Source organism: Nicotiana tabacum, chromosome 8 (genome assembly GCF_000715075.1).
Source record: "Nicotiana tabacum cultivar K326 chromosome 8, ASM71507v2, whole genome shotgun sequence".
Taxonomy (NCBI): domain Eukaryota; kingdom Viridiplantae; phylum Streptophyta; class Magnoliopsida; order Solanales; family Solanaceae; genus Nicotiana; species Nicotiana tabacum.
The window spans coordinates 40822876-40847266 of NC_134087.1; the positions used below are offsets into that span (position 1 = coordinate 40822876).

General features: G+C 40.5%; 1 protein-coding gene across 1 annotated transcript; it reads left to right on the forward strand.

Moving 5' to 3' along the window:
* The first annotated feature begins 3373 nt into the window (after nucleotides 1–3373).
* LOC142163054 (uncharacterized) lies at nucleotides 3374–3982 on the forward strand. Its single transcript, XM_075220305.1, has one exon. It carries the CDS (start codon nucleotides 3374–3376, stop codon nucleotides 3980–3982), a length of 609 nt encoding a protein of 202 aa, XP_075076406.1.
* The last annotated feature ends 20409 nt before the right edge of the window (nucleotides 3983–24391 follow it).

Below are 24391 nucleotides of genomic sequence, written 5' to 3' on the forward strand. Positions count from 1 at the left end.
ACTTACCCAATGATTTGGCATAAAAATCTTCTCTCAAAATCGCCCACTCTCGGAGTTAGGGTTCAAAAATATGAAAAATGAGCAAAAACTCGGAATACTTAGCTTTTAGCAAGCTGCAGATGTCGCATTTGCGACACTGGGTTCGCAAATGCGGAGAAAGCTTCACAAATGCGAATCCTGGAATTACCCTGGTAAGGTCGCATTTGCAATAAAAACCTCGCAAATACGAAGGTCGGCTCCTCGCAAATGCGGCAGCCTCATCGCAAATGCGAAAGATGCCCAGTCGCCCAGGAATCGCAAATGTGATGGCTGCATTTTCGACCAGAACATCGCAAATACGAAGAAACCAGAACCAGAAAATTAAAATTCATGAAAACCATTCCGAAATCACTCCGAAACTCACCCGACCCCTCGGGTCTCCAAACCAACTATACACACAAGTCTAAAAATACAACACGAACTCGCTCGCGCGCTCAAATCATCAAAATAACTTCTAAGACCACGAATCGAACACCAAAACGCATGAAAATCAAACTTAAACTTCAAGAATCGCTAGAATTGCAACCAAGCGTCCGAACCATATCAAATCAACTCCAAACGACGCCAAATTTTGCAGACGAGTCCCAAATGACATAACAGAATCGTTCCAACTTTTAGAATTTTATTCCGATCTCGATAACATAAAAGTCAACCATAGGTCAAACCCCTCCATTTTTCAAACTTCAACTTTTTCAACTTTCACCGAAATGCCTTAAATTAACCTACAAGCCTCCAAATCCGAACTCACGCCTAAGTCCAAAATCACCATACTGAGCTAGTGACATCATCCAAAACTCATTCCGGAGCCGTTTTCTCCAAGGTCAAATTCCAGTCAAATTCCTACCGCTTAAGCTTCCAAAACTAGATTTCTTCTTCCAATTCAACTCTGATTCATCCGGAAACTGAATCCAACCATGCACACAGGTTGATATACATAATGTGAAGCTGCCCGTGACCTCAAACTGCTAAACTGGACTAAATTGCACAAAACGACCAGTCGGGTCGTTACATTATGTTTGTGTTTGTGTTGTAGTTTTAAAATAAAGAAGAAATGGGGTAATAAAAACATAATGCGCATATTATGTAACCATAAAAAATTATTGTTATTATTTACACAATTTATTATTTATATAAAATACAAAAAATTAAAATCAATGTGTCCCACATCCTGTGTGCTTCAATGTAGTCGTTGGCTTGAGGCGCATCCCCTCTCGCTCGGGTACGCTATCAGGATCATCCTTATCACGTCGCCTCTTTATATGAGGAACGCACTACAGTATGATCGTCAGTAGGGCTGGCAAGATCGGTGGAAGGGGTCGTCTGTTCATCAGCAACCTACAAAACAATAAGTAAGCTCAGTATATGAAAATGTATATTACTAATGTACGTGTTAAGTAAATAATATTTTTTTATCATGGTCTCGTCGGGCTCCTAAATATAAGCATTTGTGGTGTCCTCAGCATCGCACAAAGTGGCCTCCGTGACGGATTGGGATGAAGCCTTAATAAGAAAATTATAAATTAATTTATGGCGAATCAATGAGGAAAAAAACAAATTAAAATTTATAAATTAAATAATTAATTTTTGTAAATTGTAATTGGATAGAGTATATATCTATGGATTCCAGACTCGATATTTGAGGCCCAGTAGCACCAAGCTATCCTGAATTCTTATGTGTGTCAATTTTAATATTTTTATAATTTTGTGTGTTTGTTTTATAAATTAAATAATTATTTTTGTAATTTGTAATTGGGTAGAGTATATATCTATGGGTTCAAGGCTCGATATTTAAGGCCCAGTAGCACCAAGCTATCCTGAATTCTTATGTATGTCAATTTCAATATTTTTATAATTTTGTGTGTTTGTTTTAAAAATTAAATAATTAATTTTTGTAAATTGTAATTGGACAGAGTATATACCTATGGGTTCCAGACTCGATATTTGAGGCTTAGTAGCACCAAGCTATCCTGAATTCTTATGTGTGTCAATTTTAATATTTTTATAATTTTGTGTGTTAGTTTTGTAAAATAAATAATTAATTTTTAATTATTTAATTGGACAGAGTATATATCTATGGGTTTCAGGTTCAATATTTGAGGCCTAGTAGCACCAAGCTATCATGAATTCTTATGTATGTCAATTTCAATATTTTTATAATTTTGTGTGTTTGTTTTGTAAATTAAATAATTAATTTTTGTAAATTGTAATTGCACAGAGTATATACATATGGGTTCCAGGTTCGATATTTGAGGCCAAGTAGCACCAAGTTATCCAATTCTTATGTGTGTCAATTTTAATATTTTCATAATTTTGTGTTTTTGTTTTATAATTTAAATAATTAATTTTTTAAAATTGTAATTGGACAGAGTTTGTGTTTAATCTATCAATATAATAGATACTTAAACTACAGGAATTCTACGCTAAAAGGCTTTATATTTTACTATTGTAAAAGGCTCTGCATTTTAATACGCTAAAAAGGCGCTAGTCTTTAAGCAAATAAATGATCTAAACTAAATAAAAATAACAAATATATTTTAATAACATAACATTCACGAAATTACATATAAAACAGTAAAAGAAATTTATGAACATTTTTATTAACAAAAAAAATGATTTCTCAACTTTTAAATATTTTTTTAAAACACTAATATCTTAATCCGGATGAAAATAACATACTAGTTTAATCGCAAACAAAACATAAAATAACATGGAAGCACATTCAAGACAACTAATATGCATTATTATACGAGCTTCGACATAAACTAAATCGGAATACCTCGATTTTTATTTTTAGAAAAGTCGATAAATTAAAATTTTGAGTCCGAAACGAGGAAACCACAACAATAGAAGGTTTGGGTAGGATGTAGGACCTACAATCTTATCTTTCTGTGTGACGGGTGGGGTCCACTCAGATTTTTTTGGAGAAAAATAGGGGGGACCGCTGCTTTTTTTTAAAAAATGGGGGAAGTCTGGTTCTATCGTTGGGGAAGAATGAGGGTTTATTAATGAAAGGTTGTCGCACGGTATTACACAACGCTATATATAACGCAGTATTACACCGTGCTATAATTTAACGACTGAAACACTATTAAAATATAGCGCGGGGTAATACCGCATTATAGATAGAAATGTAACTTTTTTTAGCATTAGAAACGTACTTTGAGTCCAAAACCACAACATTTAGGTTTCGGACTCATTATTTCCTTTTTTATTGATTTGTTTTTCTCTATAAATTGTGTATTCCTTGACAGAATAATACATACTATTTCGATACCAAAACTAGCATGGTATCAGAGCAGTAGCTTCTTTCAACCTTTTTCTTTTCCTTTTGTTCATGGCGAAAACAACCTTTACTGGGCAAAGAATCCCAGCGGCAACAACAGAAGCCGAGAGTCCTATTAGTGCGGTCCCACTTGAGACAACCATGAATCAAAACAATGATTCTTCTCATTTATCCTTTCAACTAACGTCTCATAGGTTGAATGGAAAAAATTATCTGGAGTGGGCACAATCTATCCGGTTAGCCATTGATGGCAGAGGAAAACTTGGGCACTTGACCGGTGAAATCAGAAAACCTGAAGTTGGAGATCCAAAAATGAAGGCTTGGAGGTCCGAGAACTCATTAGTGATCGCGTGGCTTCTAAACTCTATGGAACCAGCAATAGGTAAGACATATTTATTTTTGCCCACTGCTAGGGATGTATGGGAGGCTGTTAAAGAAACATATTCGGACGTTGGAAATGCTTCTCAAATTTTTGAATTAAAAATTAAGCTTTGGAAGGCTAGACAGGGAGAGAGAGAAGTGACCATCTATGACAATGAAATGGTTTCATTATGGAAAGAATTAGATCAATGCTACAATGATGAGTGGGAGTGTCCGACGGATAGTGTGAAAGCAATGAAAAAAGAAGAAAATGAGAGAGTTTATCTATTTCTAGTATGATTAAACCGAGAATTTGATGAAGTAAGATCTCGAATTCTCGGGAAAAAAACTTTGCCATCTTTGCGTGAGACTTTCTCGGAAATAAGAAGAGAAGAAACCAGAAGGAATGCCATGTTGAAATTAGATCCTAATCTGAATTCAAAAACAATAGATTCTTCGGCACTGGTGGTTGCAAAAGGAGATGATGGCAAGAAGAAGAAAACTTGGTGTGATTTCTGTAAAAAGCATTGGCACACTCGCAAAACATGTTGAAAAATTCATAGGAAGCCTCCTAACTGGAAGAAAAAGGGAGTTGACAACCGTGGCATCCATGCATTCCAAACAATCAGTGAAGAGAAGGGGCAACAATCTTCTTCAGAGGCGTCTCCATTCACAAAGGAGCAATTAGAGCTCTTGCACAAGCTTCTTCAGAATCAACTCCAAACCAGTAAACCAAGTCCTTCTAATCTCTCTTGGTCTTTTACCCAATCAGGTATTGCATCGTCTGTTTATCTGAGTACTAACTCAAATGGTTTGAACTTCTGGATCATCGATTCAGGAGCTAGTGACCATATGATAGGAAATCCCCATTTGTTCTCTACTTACTCACCTTGTGTAGGGAACAAAAAGGTTCGAATTGCTGATGGATCTTTTTCAGCAGTTGCTGGAAAGGGAAATATCAAACTTACTCCTTCCTTGATCCTCTTTGATGTCCTTCATGTTTCAAATTTGACCTGTAATCTTGTGTCTATTGCCAAATTAACCCAATCGCTTAATTGTCGTGAATTATTTTACGCTTTTTCTTGTGAATTTCAGAACAAGGTCTCGGGGAGGATGATTGGCAGTGCTAAATAGTCTGGAGGTCTCTATTTCCTGGAGGATGGAAATAATTCAGTAAACAAAAATACTATTTATTTGAACTCCATTTTTATTGAGAATAAGATTATGCTTTGGCATTATAGGCTTGGTCATCCTAATTTTTATTAATTAAATCTTTTGTTACCTCAATTGTTCATGAATAAGAGTCCTTCTATTTTTCAGTGTGAATTCTATGAAATGGTTAGACATCGTCGTTCTATTTTTCCCTCTTATAAATATCATGCCTCAAAACCATTTAAGCTTATCCATAGTGATGTTTGGGGACCATCTAGGGTTTTGAAAAATAGTGAAAAATAATAGTTTGTGTGTTTTATTGATGATCACACTAGACTAAGCTGAGTTTATCTTTTAAAAGATAAAACAGAGGTAAAAATTGTGTTCAAAATGTTTTATGCTATGATTGAAACACAATTTCAAAAGAAAATCCAGATTTTTAGGAGTGACAATGGCCGGGAGTTTTTTAATGAGCAATTAAGATTTTCCTTTCAAAATGGGGTTGTCGAGAGAAAAAATAAACATTTATTAAAAGTAACTAGAGCCTTATTGTTTACTAGTAGTGCTCCACAATATTTATGTGGAGAAGCTCTTTTGACTGCCACCTATTTGATAAATACGATGCCATATAAAGCCCTAAGTTTTAGAACTCCCTTTAGTCTATTCAAAGAGAAATTTACTATATCTTGGCTAGTTATTGATTTTCCATTAAAAGTATTTGGGTGTACTACTTTTGTTCACATCCATGATTATAATAGGAGCAAACTAGAACCTTTGTGATGACCCGAAAGGTCATCTGATGTTTTAGAACTCAATTCTGCTCTTTTATGCCTTACAAATCTCATTTTTACCCTCCTCGATTTGCGTGTGCAGTTCGAGCATATTTTCGAAAAGTGTTTATGTTGAAAGTTGATAAAAATAAGGAATTTTGTTTAAAACTTTATTTGAGTTGACTTCGGCTAATATTTTTGGTAAACAGAACCAGACTCATATTTTGACAGTCTTGGTGGGTCCCTATCGAAATATGAGACCTAGACGTATGCCCGGAATCGGATTCAGAGGTCCCTAGACCGAGTTATGAATTTTTGTTGAAAATTGAAAGTCTGAAAATTTATTTATTTTTAAGAAAGTATTGATGTTTCATCTCGTTGGCATCGGGTTCGTATTTTGGTTCCGGGCCCGCTACAGGTCCAAAACAATATTTATAACTTGCCTGTGAATTTTGGTGAGAAAAGAAATTGGTTTGACATGATTCAAACGTCCGATTGAGAAAATAGAGATTTCAAAGCTTTCTTGAAAATTTCATTTGATTTGGTGTTCAATTCGTAGTTCTAGGTGTTATTTTAGCTATTTGATCGTGCGAGCAAGTTCGTATGATATTTTTAGATTGGTGTGCACTTTTGGTTTGGAGTCTCGAGGGGCTTGGGTGTATTTTTGGATCTTTGATTGAGAGACTAGTAATGTTAAGAAATTTGGGAGTTTGACCATGGTCAATATCGTGTTAAGACGACCTCTTTTCAGTGTTTTGAGTGTGCGAGCAGGTCCGTAGCATGTTTTATGGTTGAAATTCATATATGGCTTATGTCGGGGAGGTTCCAGATGAGTTTTGGGGTGGTTTCGGATCATTTCGGAGAAGTTTGGGTTTTGCTGGTTTCTGGTGCAACACTATTCATTCGCAATTGCGAACCTTTTATGGCAATTGCGAAAACACTGGTCATTCTCAATTGCGAACCATTTATGGCAATTTCAAAAACATTGTTCATTCACAAATACGAAGTTTTGTTCGCAAATGTGATACTTGCAGCTGAACAAAAGATGACTTAGACGAGATTTTTCATTCATTTTCCAAATTTTCAAAACCTAAACCACATGAGGCGATTTTTCAAAAAACTTTTCTTCCCCAAATTATTGATAAATGATCTTAAACTAATTTCTTTCAATCTTTCACTACTTTTTCAACCAAAAATCTAAGGTTTTCATGGTGAAATTGGGGTTTTTTTGGGTAGAAACTAGGAATTTCGAAATTTGGGGATTTTGACCTCAAATTGAGGTCGAATTCTAAAATCAATTATATATCCGGGTTCGGGGGTACATTGGTAATCGGATTTTGGTTCGAATTTTGGGTTTGGACCAAGGGGGCCTAGGTGTTGACTTTCATTGACTTTTTCAAAAATGGCCTAAATTGAATTGTTTGCAATCGTGAGTAGTTCCCAAGGCTTAATTTGAATCAGTTGGTTGGTAATTTGCTAGATTCTATTGGTCCGGAGGCTTGTGTGAAGGGAAAAGATGTGATTGAGCTTTGAGATTGGCCGTTGGAGCGAGGTAAGCGTCGTGGTTAACCTTGGCTTGAGGGATTAGGTGTTATTTTCCTATTTGCTATGTGTTTGGATGTTGAGTACAATGTATAGGTGAAGTGACGAGCACTTATGCGGTGTTATCGAGTCATAGCATGCGGGTGAGTCTTATTCTTGTAATTGTTGTATTCTTTGATCATATTGTTCATGCTAAGACTAGCTATTCGTTATGTTGAGCAACTCTTATCATATTTTACAGAATTTGGTATTAATTGAGTATTGACTCAATGTTGAGGTTGGGGTTGTGGAACTAAATGTTTAAGTAAGACTGGTTCTTGATATTTCTATCTCTATGTTGTTATTGTTCATTGTTTTGGTGAGGGAGAGTGTTAAAGCACGAAGGGTGATGTCGTGCAATATTTTGTGAGTGACAGTTAATGCACGAAGGGTGATGCCGTGCCATGATATATGAGTGTTAATGCACGAAGGTGATGACGTGCCGTTTCTTTTGTGTATGTGAGGATGAGAGTTAATGCATGAAGGGTGATGCCGTACCATTTCTGTTAATTATTATCGTGAGGTTGAGAGTAAAAGCACGAAGGGTGATGCCGTGCACTTGTCCTTACTGTGTTTAATACTTTACTGGTGCAAAGCATATTGTCTGCTGCGATTTCTTTACTGTTACAGTTTTCTTTATCTTATACTCCCCTTAGCATATTTCCCCTCCCGTTATTATCTGTTCATCTTCTATTAGTTGTTATTGTGCTCGTATATTGTTTAACTGCACAGGTTTATGAATGTGTCTTGTCTTAGCCTCGTCACTACTTCGCCAAGGTTAGACTCGACACTTACCAATATATGGGGTCAGTTGTACTAATATTGCACTCTATACTTTTTGTGCTGATTTGGTACCGGGCCGAGTTGACCCTGAGTCTAGCTGCTGGCTTGATCTGTTTGGAGACCCAATGTAGTCCTATTGGCATCTACTGGCCTTGGCGTCCCCTTCTATGTATTTTCTTTACCGTTTCATTTGTATCGAAAATAATTGTATTTTCTTCAGACACCTTACTTGTAGCTAAATCTTAGTAGTTCGTGGATTGTGACATCAGATTTTGGGTAGTTGTGTATAAGTATTAAAGTTGTTATGGATTTCCGTACTTTTCTTTTTACCTTGTTTTGGCTTATTTGATGTGTATCACTGAAAAACTTAAGAATTTGGCTTAATGATCTCTAACGTTGGCTTGCCTAGTAAGTGAAACGTTAGGCATCATCACGGTCTCGACGGTAGGAATTCCGGGTCGTGACAAGTTGGTATCAAAGTACTTGATTGTCTAGGTCTCACAATTCACGAACAGGCTTAGTAGAGTCTGGGGGATCGGTACAGAGACGTCTGTACTTATCTCCTAGAGGCTATAGAGTTTAGGAACAATTTCACTTCTATTCTTCTCTATTGTGCGATTTTGTTCTCTCTGTGCTAATCGAACTCTTCTACTCTTGTCCTTCGCAAATGGTGAGAACACGTACTGTGTCTTCAGTTGAGCAGCAGCCAGAGTCCCTAGTGGTAGCTCCTACGAGGGGTAGAGGTCGAGGCCGAGGTTGTGCCATATGTCGAGGCAAGGGTAGAGCTCAGCCCCGAGCTCGAGTAGTAGCACCAGCAGTGGGGCCTCAGGTTGAGTTTGGCGAAGAGGTTCCAGCCCAAACTATTCCAGCAGGACTAGCTCATGTCCCGGAGGGGTTCATTGCCACCCAGTGCTTCAGGATGCCTTGGCCCGTTTAGTGGGCCTTATGAAGAGTGTAGCCCAGACTGGCACATTCCCTATGGAACCAGTCATCTCCCAGGCTGGGGAGGAGCACAGACTCCCGCTACTCACACTCCGGAGCAGATGACTCCCCAATGTTAGACTCCAGCAGCCCAACCAGTTGGGGTAGTTCAGCCAATTATCGTGGCACATGCCGGTGATAGGCCAGCTATGTTTGCTGATGTTTTATGAAGGTTGGATAGGTTTACCAAGCTCTTTCCAGTTCACTTCAGTGGTGCATCTTCAGAGGACCCCCAGGATTATCTTGACAACTGTCATGAGGTGCTACGAAACATGGGCATAGTGGAGACCAATGGGGTTGATTTTGCTGCATTCCATTTGACGGTTCTGCCAAAAGATGGTGAAGGGATTATATGTTGACCAGACCAGCTAGGTCGCCTGCTTTTACTTGGGACCAGTTCTCTCAGCTATTCCTCAAGAATTTCCTTCCTATCACTTAGAGAGAGGACTATCAGAGGTAGTTCGAGCGTCTTCAATAGGGCTCTATGTCTGTTTCTCAATACGAGACTCGATTTGTGGACCTGGCTCGTCATGCTATTTTATTCTTCTTCCTATCGAGAGAGGGTGAGGTGGTTTATTGAGGGACTTGCTCAGCCTATCAAGTTGCAGATGACAAAGGAGACTGGGAGTGAGATTTCTTTTTAGGCGGCTGCCAATGTTGCCAGGCGATTCGAGATGGTTTTAGCTCAATGGAGTGGTCAGGGATCTGACAAGAGACCTCGTCATTTTGGTGGGTTTAATGGTGCCTCATCTGGAGGCAGGGGTACTTTTGGTAGAGGCCATCCTCCTAGGCCGTTTCATTCATCACTCCAGGCTTCTCACAGTGCTTCAGGTGGTCGTGGCCCTCATATGTATTATTTCGATCAGCTAGCCTACAGTGCACCACCAGCTCCTATTAGTGCACCTTCGCTCCAGAGTTTTCAGGGTGGTTATTCGGGCTGACAGGGTCAGTTTTAGGGTCAGAAGTCTCAGCAGCCGAGGTCTTGTTATACTCATGGTGATCCGAGGCACATTGCTAGATTTTTCCCTTGAATATCGAGCAGTTCCTAGCATCAAGGTTCTCGTGCCATAGTTCCGGCACCAGGTGCTTCATCTCCCGCCTAGCCAGCTAGAGGTAGGGGTCAGAGAGCTATAGGTGGAGGTTGGGGCATTAGAGGTGGAGGTCAAGCCGCTAAAGGTGGAGGCCATCCATCCAGGGGTCGTCCTCGAGATGTAGTTTAGAGTGGTGGGCCCCAGCCTCGATGTTATGCTTTTCCAATAAGGACGGAGGCTGAGTCATCTGACGCAGTTATCACAGGTATGGTTTCAATTTGCAGTAGAGATGCCTCAGTTCTATTTGATCCGGGTTCTACTTATTCGTATATGTCATCCTATTTTGCTTCATATTTGGTTGTTCCTCGTGATTCCTTGAGTTCTCCCATGTATGTTTCAGCACCTCTGGTAGATGTTATTGTTGTAGATCGTGTTTATCGTTCGTGTGTGGTTACGATTGGGAGTCTTGAGACTCGTGTAGATCTCCTACTTCTCGATATGGTAGATTTTGATGTCATTTTAGGGATTGATTGGTTGTCACCTTATCATGCTATATTGGACAGTCACGCCAAGATAGTAACCTTAGCCTTGCTGGGGTTGCCTTAATTAAAGTGGAGAGGGACTCCTGGTCATTCTACCAGCAGGGTTATCTCGTATATGAAGGCTCGGCGTATGGTCAAGAAGAGGTGTCTAGCTTATTTGGCTTATGTCCGTGATTCTAGTGCTGAGGTTCCTTCCATGGATTCAGTATCGATCGTTCATGAGTTTCCATAGGTGTTTCCTATAGATCTGTCGGGGATGCCACCTGACAGGGATATTGACTTCTGTATTGACTTGGTTCCGGGCTCTTAGTCCATTTCTATTTCACCATACCGTATGGCCCCGCCAGAGTTGAAAGAATTGAAAGAACAATTGCAAGACTTACTTGATAAGGGCTTCATTAGACCTAGTGTCTCGCCCTGGGGTGCGCATATGTTGTCTGTGAAGAAGAAAGATGGATCGATGTGCATAGATTATCGACAGTTGAACAAAGTCACCATCAAGAACAAGTATCCATTGCTAAGTATTGACGACGTATTTGATCAGCTTCAGGGTACCAAAGTGTTTTCAAAGATCGATTTGAAGTCTCACTACCATCAGTTGAGGATTAGGGCATTCGATGTCCCTAAAACTACTTTTCGGACTCGGTATGGGCATTATGAGTTCCTAGTGATGCATTTTGGGCTGAGAAATGCCCCAGCAACATTTATGGATTTGATGAACCAGGTGTTTAAGCCTTACTTGGATTCCTTTATGATTTGTTTATCTTTATCTATCCCGCAATCGAGAGGAGCTTGAGTAGCATATTCGGATCGTTCTTCAGACTCTAAGAGACAACCACTTATATGTTAAGTTTTCAAAATGCAAGTTTTGGTTGAGCTCAGTCGCTTTCTTGGGGCATGTTGTGTTGGTAGATGGTATTCAGGTGGATCCTAAGAAGATTGAGGCAGTCAAGAACTGGCCTAGACCCACATCAGCTATAGAGATCCAGAGTTTCTTGGGATTGGCGGGTTATTACCATCGATTTGTGGAGAAGTGTTCATCTATAGCAGCCCCGTTGACCAGGTTCACCCAGAAGGGTGCCTCGTTCAGATGGTCAGACGAGTGTGAGGCGAGCTTTTAGAAGCTCAAGACTGCTTTGACTACGGCGCTAGTGTTGGTGTTGCCCACAGGTTTAGGCCCTTATACAGCATATTGTGATGCATTTCATATTGGACTTGGTGCGCTATTGATACAGGATGGCAGTGTGATTTCATATGCATCGCGGAAGCTGAAGGTTCACGAGAAGAATTATCCTGTTCATGACTTAGAGCTGGCAGCCATTGTTCATGCGTTGAAGATTTGGAGGCACTATCTTTTTGGCGTGTCGTGTGAGGTGTTCACAGATCATCGAAATTTGTAGTAATTGTTCAAGTAAAAGGAGCTCAATTTTAGGCAGAGAAAGTGGTTGGAACTATTGAAAGACTATGATATCACCATCTTGTATCATCCCTGGAAGGCCAATGTGGTGGCCAATGCTTTGAGTAGGAAGTCAGTGAGTATGGGCAACCTTGCGTACATTCCAATCGGTGAGAGACCGCCCGCATTAGATGTTCAGGCCTTAGCCAATCAGTTTGTGAGGTTGGATGTTTTTGAGCCCAGTCGTATTTTAGCTTATACGGTTGCTTGGTCTTTATTGGTTGAGCGCATCATGGAGCAACAGTATGATGAACCTCATTTGCTTGTCCTTAGGGGTACAGTGTGGCACAGCGATGCCAAAGAGGTTACGGTTGGATATGATGGAGTTTTGAGGATGCAGGGTCATGTTTGCATGCCTAATGTGGATGGACTTTATGATCTGATTCTAGAGGAGGCCCACAGTTCCCGATATTCTATTCACCCGTGCGCCGCCAAGATGTATTAGAACATGCGGCAACACTATTGATAGAAGAGGATGAAGAGGGATAGAATTGCATATGTAGCGCGGTGTATAAATTTTTAGCAAGTAAAGTACGATCATCAAAGACCTGGTGGTTTGCTTCAGAAGATGGAGATTCTTGAGTAGAAGTGGGAGCGTATCACTACGGATTTCGTTGTTGGACTCCCACAGACTCAGAGGAAGTTTGACGCAGTTTGGGTCATGGTGGACAGGCTGACCAAGTCAGCGTATTTCTTTCTTGTAGCAGTTTCCTATTCATCAGAGAGGTTGGCAGAGATTTATATCCGTAAGATCATTTGTCTTCACGGTGTGCCCATGTCTATCATTTCTGATCGAGGTACGCAATTTACCTCGTATTTCTAGAGGACAGTACAACGTGAGTTGGGCACGCAGGTTGAGTTGAGCACAACATTTCTTCCTCAAGCGGACGGGTAGTCCGTGCGCACTATTTAGATATTGGAGGAAATGCTCTGCACTTGTGTTATTGACTTCGGAGGCTCATGGGATCAGTTCTTGCCACTTGCAGAGTTTGCCTACAACAACAGTTATTAGTCGAGCATCTAGATGGCTCCCTATGAGGCATTATATAATAGACATTATCGATCGCCGGTCGGATAGTTTGAGCTGGGAGAGGCTCAGTTGTTGGGTATAAATTTAGTACAGGATGCCTTGGATAAGGTCAAGATCATTCAGGATAGACTTCGCACAACTTAGTCCAGGCAGAAGATTTATGTTGATCGTAAGGTCCATGATGTTGCATTTCATGGTTGGAGAGAGAGTGTTTCTCCGTGTGTCACCCATGAAGGGTGTAATGAGGTTTGGAAAGAAGGGAAAGTTGAGCCCTAGATAGATCGGGCCTTTTGAGATTCTTGAGTGAGTGGGAGAGGCGACCAACAGACTTGCATTGCCACTTGGATTATCAGCGGTCCATCCAGTGTTTCATGTGTCCATGCTTCGTAAGTATCACGGTGATCTATCCCACTTGTTAGACTTCAGCATTGTCCAGTTGGACAAGGATTTGACCTACGAGGAGGAGCCGGTAGCTATTCTAGACCGCAGGCTCGTCAGTTGAGATCGAAGAGTTATCCTTCGGTTCGAGTGCAGTGGAGAGGTTAGCATGTTGAGGCAACTACCTGGGAGTTTGAGTCCAATATATGGAGTAGATATCCCCACCTTTTCCCCAGCTCAAGTATTTTTTTATGTCCGTTTGAGGATGAACGGTTGTTTTAGAGGTAGAGAATGTGATGACAGGTCATCTTATGTTTTTGAACTCAATTTTGCGCTTTTAAGCCTTAAGAATCTCATTTTTACCTTTCTCGATTTGCGTGCACAACCCGAGCATGTTTCCAGAAAGCTTTTATGTTGAAAGTTGATAAAAATAAGGAATTTTGCTTAAAAACATCATTTGAGTTGACTTCGGTCAACATTTTTAGTAAATAGAACCGAACTCGTGTTTTGACAGTCCCGGTAGGTCCGTATCGAAATATGGGACTTGGGCGTGTACTCGAAATCGGATTCGGAGCTCCCTAGCCCGAGTTATGAATTTTTGTTGAAAATTGAAAGTCTGAAAATTTACTTTTTTTTGAAGAAATTATTGATGTTTGATCTCATTGGTATCGGGCCTGTATTTTGGTTTCGGATCCCGGTACATGTCCAAAACAATATTTATAACTTGTTTGTGAAATTTGGTGAGAAACGGAATTGGTTTGACGTGATTCGGACGACCGGTTGAGAAAATAGAGATTTCAAAGCTTTCTTGAAAATTCCATTTGATTTAGTGTTCAATTCGTAGTTCTAGGTGTTATTTTGGCGATTTGATCACGCTAGCAAGTTCGTATAATGTTTTTAGATAGGTGTGCACTTTTGGTTTGAAGTCCCAAGGGGCTTGGGTGTATTTTTGGATCTTTGGTTGGGAGACTAGTAAAGTTAAGAAGTTTGGGAGTTTGACCATGGTCAATATCGGGTTAAGATGACCTCTTTTCAGTGTTTTGATTGTGCGAGCAGATCCGTAGCATGTTTTATGATTGAAATTCATATATGATTTGTGTCCGGGAGGTTCTGGATGAGTTTCGGGGTGGTTTCAAATCATTTCGGAGAAGTTTGGGTTTTGTTGGTTTCTGGTGCGACTCTGTTCATTCGCACTTGCGAACCTTTTATGGCAATTGCGAAAACACTGTTTATTCGCAATTGCGAACCATTTGTGGCAATCGCGAAAACACTGCTCATTCGCAAATACGAAGTTTTGTTCGCAAATGTGATACTTGTAGCTGAAAAAAGATGACTTAGACAAGATTTTTGATTCATTTCCCAAATTTTCAAAACCTAAACCACAAGAGGCAATTTTCTAAAGAACTTTTCTTCCCCAAATCATTGGTAAGTGATCTTAAACTTATTTCTTTCAATCTTTCACTACTTTTTCAACCAAAAATTTAAGGTTTTCATAGTGAAATTGGGATTTTTTGGATAGAAACTAGGGATTTCGAAATTTGGGGATTTACACCTTGAAACTGAATGGGTAATTGAATTTTGGTCCAAATTTTGGTATTGGACAAAGCGGGCCCGGGTGTTGACTTTTTTAAAAAATGGCCTAAATTGAATTCTTTACAATCGTGGGTAGTTCCTAATACTTAATTTGAATCATTTGGTTGGTAATTTGCTAGATTCTATTGGTCCAGAGTTTTGTGTGAAAGAAAAAGCTAGGATTGAGCTTTGAGTTTGGCCGTTGGAGCGAGGTAAGCATCGTGGTTAACCTTGGTTTGAGGGATTAGGTATTATTTCCATATTTGTTACGTGTTTGGATATTGAGTACAACGTATAGGTGAAGTGACGAGCACCTATGCGTTGTTGTCGAGTCATAGCATGCGAGTGAGTCTTATTCTTGTAATTGTTGTATTCTTTGATCATATTGTTCATGCTTAGACTAGCTATTCATTATGTTGAGCAACTCTTATCATGTTTTACGGAATTTGGTATTGATTGAGTATTGACTCAAAGTCGAGGTTGGTATTATGGAACTAAATGTTAAGGTAAGACTGGTTCTTGATATTTCTATCTCTCTGTTGTTATTATTCATTGTTTTGGTGAGGGAGAGTGTTAAACCACGAAGGGTGATGTCGTGCAATGTTTTGTGAGTGAGAGTTAATGCACGAAGGGTGATGTCGTGCCATGATATGTGAGTGCTAATGCACAAAGGGTGATGACGTGCCATTTTTTTGTTTATATGGTGAGGATGAGAATTAATGCACGAAGGGTAATGTCGTGTCGTTTCTGTTAATTATTATGGTGAGGTTGAGAGTAAAATCATAAAGGGTGATAACGTGCACTTGTCTTTACTGTGTTTAATACTTTCACTGGTGCAAAGCATTTTGTCTGTTGTGGTTTCTTTACTGTTACAGTTTTCTTTATCTTGTACTCCCCTTAGCATGTTTCCCCTCCCGTTATTATCTATTCAGCTTCTATTAGTTGTTATTATGCTCGTATATTGTTTAACTACATAGGATTATGAATGTGTCTTGTCTTAGCCTCGTCACTACTTCGCCGAGGTTAGACTCGACACTTACCAGTACATGGGGTCGGTTGTACTAATACTGCACTCTGTACTTTTTTGTGCAGATTTTGGTACCAGACCGAGTTGACCCCGAGTCTAGCTATTTGTTTGATCTGTTTGGAGACCCAAGGTAGTCCTGTTGGCGTTCGCAGGCCCTGGCGTCCCCTTCTATGCATTTCCATTATTGTTTCATTTGTATCGAAAACAGTTGTATTTCCTTGAGACTCCTTACTTGTAGCTAAATCTTAGTAGTTTGTGGATTGTGACACCAAATTCTGGGTAGTTATGTATAAGTATTAAAGTTGTTATGGATTTCCACGCTTTTCTTTTTACCTTGTTACGGCTTATTTGATGTGTATCACCGAAAAACTTAAGAATTTGCTTAATGATCTCTAACGTTGGCTTGCCTAGCAATTGAAATGTTAGGCGCCATCACGGTCCCGACGGTGAGAATTTCGGGTCGTGACAACCTCGTGCAAGAAAGTGTTTTTTCATGGGCTATGCTCCAAATCAAAAAGGGTATAAGTGTTATGATTCGAATACAAAAAAGATTGTGGTTACTATGGATGTTACTTTTTTTGAATCCTAACCTTTTTGGCACTCATTTTCAAGGGGAGAAGTTTGTAGAAGAAGAGTTATTTTGCAATAATGAGGGAATGAGTCAAAGTAAAAATGAACCGAGTTACTGATAAACATGGATGAGCTAAATATTTGTGATAATGATTTAGGAAAGATAGGGAATGAAAATTCTATAGATAATAAAGGCTATGATTCTGAACCTGTAAAATCAAAGCATGATGTAATTAACAACAAAAACGGTGAACAAACAAAAGAGTTACGCGTTTACACGAGGAGAAACCAGAATCTTGGAAAAGAGACCGAAAATTCTCAACATGGTCAGTCATCCACTCAACAAGACCAGAATGAAATTCCAGGTAATAAGATTCCAGGTAGTACCTCAGATGAGTCTATTTCTGATACATGTCTTGTTCCTTCAGATCTGATCTTCCTATAGCTAAAAGAAAAGGTGTGAGAAACGTCACTAAACATCCCATGTCAAACTTGTGTCATAAAAAATTGTCCCCTTCCTATTCAACTTTTCTTTCTCAATTAGCTAATTTGGAGATACCAAAGAATGTGCGAGTTGCTTTAAATGTTCCTGAATGGAGGGAGGCAATTGTTGAGGAGATGAAAGCCCTAGAACAAAATGAAATTTGGGAAAGGCGCGTCTTGCAGCTAAAGGGTTTACTCAAACCTACGGCATCGACTACCTTGAAACATTTGCTCCAGTAGCCAAACTAAATTCTATTAGAGTCTTCCTTATTGTTGCCACTAATCTTGATTGGCCCCTTCAACAGTTAGATATAAAGAATGCATTTCTCAAAGAAAAACTTGAAGAGGAGGTCTACATGGATCCTCCACCGGGCTTTGAAAATCGATTTGGGACAAAGGCGTGTAGACTTAAAAGGTCTCTCTATGGTCTAAAACAATCTCCTCGAGCTTGGTTTGAAAGATTTAATCAATTTGTTAAAGGGTTGGGTTACTTGCAAAAACAAGCTGATCACACAATGTTTATTCGACATTCACTACAAGGAAAAATAACAATCCTTATAGTGTATGTTGATGAAATTATACTTACGGGAGACAAATCAATTGAGATGAAGATTCTAAAGGACCAGTTAGCATCAGAATTCGAAATCAAAGATTTGAGACACTTGAGATATTTTCTTGGCATGGAAGTGGCTCGATCAAAGAAGGGAATAATGGTATCTCAAAGAAAATATATGCTGGATTTGTTGAAAGAAACAAGGATGAGCAGGTGTCGACCAGCAGAAACTCCTCTTGATCCAAACATAAAGCTCGGGAATAAAGAAGGAGATTTGATTATTAGAGATTGGTAGGAAACCATAAATCAGAGATTGGTAGGAAAACTTATCTACCTATCGCACATTCGTCCTGACATAACTTTTGCGGTAATCTTGGTTAGTCAATTTATGCATTCTCCAAAAAACATCAAGAGGTCGTGTATCGAATTTTGAGGTACTTGAAAAGCTCACCGGAAAAGTGTTGTTGTTCAAGAAAAGTGATAAAAGGAGCATTGAGGCATATACAGATGCAGTTTGGGCAAGGTTCTGTACTAACAAAAGGTCTACTTCTAGGTAATGCACATTTATTTGGGGAAATCTTGTGACATGGAGAAATAAAAAAACAAAGTATTGTGGCACGAAGCAGTGCTGAAGCAGAGTACAGATCTATGGCTCATGGAATCTGTGAGATTATTTGGCTTAAGAAAATTATGGAGGAAGTTAGAAGACCTATAACTTTACCAATGAAGCTATATTGTGACAATAAAGCTACCATAAGCATTGCCCACAATCCAGTTCAACATGATAGAACAAAACATATTGAGGTGGATGTCGTGCCCCCTTTTTCTCACAAAATCGGGTTTATGACATTTGGTATGGGACAACTCGTTCCTTTTGTGAACTGGGTTTGCATTTGAAGAGTCTCCACCAAATGATTTAAGGTGCATTAGGATACCTATAGGGTTCAATTCTAAGTTATTTGAACAACCAGAGATAGGGTAAGAGCTTAAAATTATCCTAAGGGGAAGGTGTTAGGCACCCCTCAGGATCCACTAGTGTGGTTCCCGGCCAAACAGTTGATTGTGAATTTGTGCAATTTAGCAAATAGACAAGTATGGGCTCAAATATTAGGGGATTTAAATTTAAACACATAAGAGAAAGAACAATTAAAAGAAGAGTTTTTGAAAATAAGTTTGCAAATAAAGGGAAGGGGTCCTAGGTTTATATTTAATATGGATCACATTAATGTGATACCCGGTATGACACTCCTCAAAAGAGGGGATACACGTGGTATAAGCGCACCGGTCATCATATCCATATCTACCCTTCCCACCCCATTAAGGTATTAAAGCGCGGATTGGTCTCGATCACTATTGTATGCTATTACTCGTCCCATTCCTATCAGTCCTAGAGGAGTTTAGGACTACTATTCCTAAAAAAGAGGGATATTAGGCTGATTTTGGTTTCAAAATGTAAAAATCTAAGGCAACATACAAAACATATAATACTGCATGTTGGGGGAAGCATGTAAACAGATAAAGGCTCATGCATACCTCCTCAAACAAAACATACAAATAGCATGACTTGCACACACTTTTAAGGTCGGATTAAAATACTAAAGACGAGGGGAGTTAATTATTGAGGCAGATTAATTTATTACATAACTCAGATAAGAAATCCGAATCAGGCCTGCCTGCTGGTTGTAGCAATTAACAAAAGCGGATTCAATTTTTATTGTTATCATCACCTAAGGCTTGCCTAAGCGTTTGGGTGAAATGATATCTATTACTGATTCAGAAAGTGGAAAAGTAGTAACAGTTTTAAAATGAACGATTGAGATCATATAGACATGCTTTCTAAACCTCATTAGATAAAGAAGGAAGGTTGTTTAAAACTGATTCAGAATAGACTAAATTTCAAATTGATTGCAGATCCTATAGGCAGGATGTCTAATATTGCTCATTTTATTTCTATAGACATGATTTCTAAAAGGGGTACTAATTCTTAACCTAATGAACACGATATCTGATTTTAACCATTTAGATCCTAGGAACATGGTATCTAAATGTGACCATAATATACAGAATTTAAGCAAGTCCTATAGGCATACTCTCTAGATGCAGAACATGCAGAAATATAATGAAAGCAGGTTTTATAAACATGGTATCTAACGTGCAGAATTACAAATGCATAATTTAAACAAACGGATCCTATAGGCATGATTTCTAAAATGCGGAACTCAAAACATGCAGAATTTAAATAGCAGATCCTATAGGCATGATTTCTACCCTTAAGCATGCATAATTACCCAACTCTTTTCACTAGCCAACCCTAATGCTTATTACAAATTATTACATACTGGATAATGAATTTATGTGCGTTGAAAACCGGGGAACCAATTCCCCCCCCTGAAGTGATATTTCGGAGAACCCCGGAAGCACGGGATCTCGGGTCGGCCGCTTCCCTCAAAACTCGCCGATGCCTTGACGAGAATAAACATCTACTAAAGGCCCAACGAACGCAAGAATCCCTCGAGGAATGCACCTAGGGTCGACCAGATCTATTCAAGCGGTTCAATGCCAACCCTCACACGACGTAAAGCTAACGGACTGTCACATCTCGTCCCTTTTGGTCATATCAAAAGATTTTGTACTAAGTTTGAGCATCCCCTTTTCTATAAAAAGGGGGTCATTAACACTTTGTAGATACAGAGCTCCACTCCTCCATTAAAGCATTAATATCTTCTCTCTTTTTCTCTTTCTAATTTGCTCATTCTCCTTGGTTCAAGGTCATTTATATTCGATCGTTCTTTTATCATTCTGGATTAGCTCGAGGCCACCCTTATGGTCGTTGTCTCTTAACATGTTCTTCGTACATAGCTCAATATTGGCCGTGAAGAGCCTTACTTAATCGTATTTCTGCTTGTTATCCCCTTCCCGACTGTCCCCGATAGTTCGAACCCGGCCCGAGTTTCGGCCCCAAGGCCTCCATTAACCTACTCTACACCCGGCCAGCAGGCCCCTTCGGTTTGATTACTGCCTCAATTTAGTTCGTATTTGGTCATTATACTTAGCATTTTTGGCATCAACTGCTCTGACAACTAGGCTCAAACCTCGGCCCCGAGGCCTCTATCGATCCGCTTCGCGCTCGGGCAACAGGCCCCCTCGGTTTGTTTATTGCTACATCTTAGCTCGTATTTTATCACTACACTTAACGTTTTTAGCATCAATAGCCCTAAAAACTAGCTAGAGAATAGATCACGTATTTTTAGAATCCTATTTACAAATTTAATTGTTGTTACCATTTTCACGGTAAACGGTTTGGCACCCACCGTGGGGCTAAAAATAATAGTGATTATTTTCTTGCTGGTTTTGTCACACAAACAGACGTTGTCTTTCACACTTTTCTTGTCCAAAATCCTTTTGATTTCAGGTTAAAATGTCCGGCTCGATAAATGGAGCCGAAAACAACAACCTCGAAAATCATGAGGAAAATGGTGTGGCTGTCCCGGCCGCTGGAGCACCTCCACAAAATCCTAATGTCGCCCCCAGACCGATCCTAGCATATGCAGATTCGCAGGACGCACAACAAGTCGATGAAACATCTCACACTAATAAGAGCGTACGACACGACGACCAATAAGAAGCACAAAAATCCTCGGCCCAGGAAGAACAGGAAGTTAGTCTTCACGTTATCTTTGAGATGTTGCAGGCACAGTAGTTGGCCATCGCTCAGATGCGAAGTCACCAGAAAACTCCCAGTACGATAGCACCAAGGACAGCTCCCCCAACCGAACAGGTACCGGAGAGATCGAGCAATAATGGGTCGATGACCGATCCCGCCATTGTAAAAATGCTCGAGGACCTCATAAGAAGGATCGAATCAGGTGAGAAAATGATTATGGCCAACGATAAAAAGGTCGAGACCTACAGCTCTAAGGTCGATCAGATCGCAGGTGCGCCCTCAGTCCTCAAAGGCTTAGATTCAAAGAAGTTCATTCAAAGGTAGTTCCCCGAGGAAGCGGCCCCAAAGCCCATCTTGAAAAAGTCCAGAATGCCGAAACTCCCTAAGTACAACGGCACCTCCGACCCTAACGAACACGTCACTGCTTACACTTGTGCGGTAAAAGGCAACGACATAAAAAATGACGAGATCGAGTCCGTGTTGTTGAAAATATTCGGAGAAACACTTTCAAATGGGGCCATGATGTGGTACCACAACTTGGCTCCCAACTTCATAGATTCATTCGCCATGCTAGCAGACTCCTTTGTAAAAGCACATGCCGGAGCCATCAAGGTAGCAATAAGGAAGTCCGACATTTTCAAAATCAAGTAGAGGGAGAAAGAGATGTTGCGGGAGTTCTTATCCCGCTTCCAGATGGAACGAATGGAGCTACCACCAGTCTCGAAGCTCGATGGCCTCAAAATAACTAAAGCAGAATTTAATTGAATAACTAGTCGTAACCTGGTTGGACGTTCACAACCGATACCAATCGAAGATCAAGGCCGAGGATGACCAACCGGGAGCTCCTTCAGGCTCAGTATACCCCAACAGACTCCTGGCAAAGGAGACAAAACCAAATAAAGAAAGGTACCAACCATACCTCGAAGACAGAAGAAACGCCCCGAGGCGCAACTTACCCCGCAACGACCGGAGGATAGATCGAGGATAGGACCCTCGAGGGCTCGTCAATAGAACCAAGTTCGGTCGAAATGTGGCACTAATGAACGCGCCCCACCTATCGGAATACAACTTCAGCATCAACGTATCAGACATCGTGTTCGCTATCAGCAAAATTAGGGACGCCAAGTGGCCCAGACCAATACAGACGGATCCTTCGCAGAGAAATTACAACTTAGTTTGCGAATTCCACAACACACATGGTCATTGGATCGAGGATTGCCACCAACTACAAGAAAAAGTGGCCCAGCTACTCAACAAAGGGCACCTTCGGGAATTCCTTAGCGATAGGGAGGCAACCAAGAAAAACAAAACAAACGAGCCACAACACGTCATCCACATGATCATGGGAGACGCCGATACCCACAAAACCCATGATGAGGAAAAAAATATCCATCACTAGGGAAAAACAGACTCGGGGATATATCCCCGAAGACGCCCTCACATTCAACGAAGAAGATACCGAGGCTCTACCTCAACCCCACAACGACGCCCTGGTAATCTCCTTTCTTGTAAATTCTTTTCAGATAAAACATGTACTAGTGGATCCAGGTAGCTCGGCCAATATAATCAGGTCAAGGGTGGTAGAACAACTCGGGCTAACTGAACAGATCGTGCCCGCCACTCGGGTCCTTAATGGGTTCAACATGGCAAGTGAGACAACGAAGGGGGAAATCATCCTTCCGATTACCGTGGCCGGCACAACCCAAGACACCAAATTCCATGTCATCGAAAGAGATGTGAGATATAACTCCTTGTTTGGGAGACCATGGATACACTGCATGAGAGCGGTACCATCCACCCTCCATCAGATGATAAAAGTCCCGACAAAGGACGGGATCAAAACCGTCTATGGGGAGCAACATACGGCAAGATAAATGTTCGCCATACATGATGTGCTACCGGCGCCCGTACCTCTGCTCCCAAAAAAGCCAACGGGTGAATCAGACCTCGGGCCTAGACGAGTTTGACAAAAATAAAATCCGCATCACATATCCACCCTCGGGCAGTCATAATAAGCCAACCTCGAGACGCCGCCAGCCTACCTCGTTTTAAGGTACATCCATTTCTTTTATTTTACTTCAGAATAAGAACTAACCCCCATGTAGGCACCCAGCCCGAGATATCGGGACACTAACGCTATCAAGAGAACTCGAGACCCCCGAAGCACGCTCGTTGCACTCTTTTCCTCAAACCGAGTTTTTTATCCCAAAACAAGAAAAGGGTTTTTACCGGCAAGATTTTTAACGAGGCAACCACGGCAAAGCTGATTAAAGGGGAAAACTCCACAGGGTTGATCGAAGCCACCCTCACGGCTAACTTACAAGCGGCGAGGGGCATTCCCCTTGGGAGCCGCCCAATCCAAAGGAGGTGGAAAAATGCCAAAGTAGAGGTTCCAATGGGAAGACGACGTATAGGGCCAAACGGTCAATATAATCAAAATCTGCCAGAGCGGAAGCATGTACTATTATCGGGCAATCAATCAAAAAATAACCATTTTCTCCCATGAAAGAAGAGAAAGGCTCCTTCTCGGAGTAAGGCAAATCACCGAAGCAACCATACTCGACCAAAAATAGGTCAGCCCAGCACAATAGTATGCGTGCTACACAGATGAAATCGAGGAATATCTTCAGGCGTCTCATTTCCCAAAATGGGAAAGTCACGGTATATTCTCAACAAAGGACTTCACCGCCAAACACGTCCCGAGATACTCGGAGACATAAACGGTTCAGCACCACAACAACCCCAGGGTCGGAACTCCGGGCTCACAAAGCCCTTGCAATACAACTCCAAGTTTACAAAAAGCGGTATTTAAGCTTAAATAGATCTGATATACTCGGAGACTTAGTGTAAGCAATTCGAATAACTTGCATGACCCTAGGGTCAAAACGCCGGGCTCATCAAGCCCCTGGAAAGCAACTTCGAGCTCACGAGAAGCTGTCTTCAAGCAAACTCGATGACTCAGAGGCCGTGGCCAATCGCCACACACTAGAAAATCCGAAACTGTAAGACCCTAGCAGGCAACCTCGGCATAACCAGATCTACTCTACAAAACTGTAAGACCTCAACAGGCATGACAAGTTGTAAGACCTCAACAGGCATGACAAACTGTAAGTCCTCAACAGGCATGGCAAACTGT

What these genes read in the sequence shown, in the direction of transcription:
- LOC142163054 (XM_075220305.1), top strand. Translation starts at nt 3,374, where the DNA reads ATGGCGAAAACAACCTTTACTGGGCAAAGAATCCCAGCGGCAACAACA.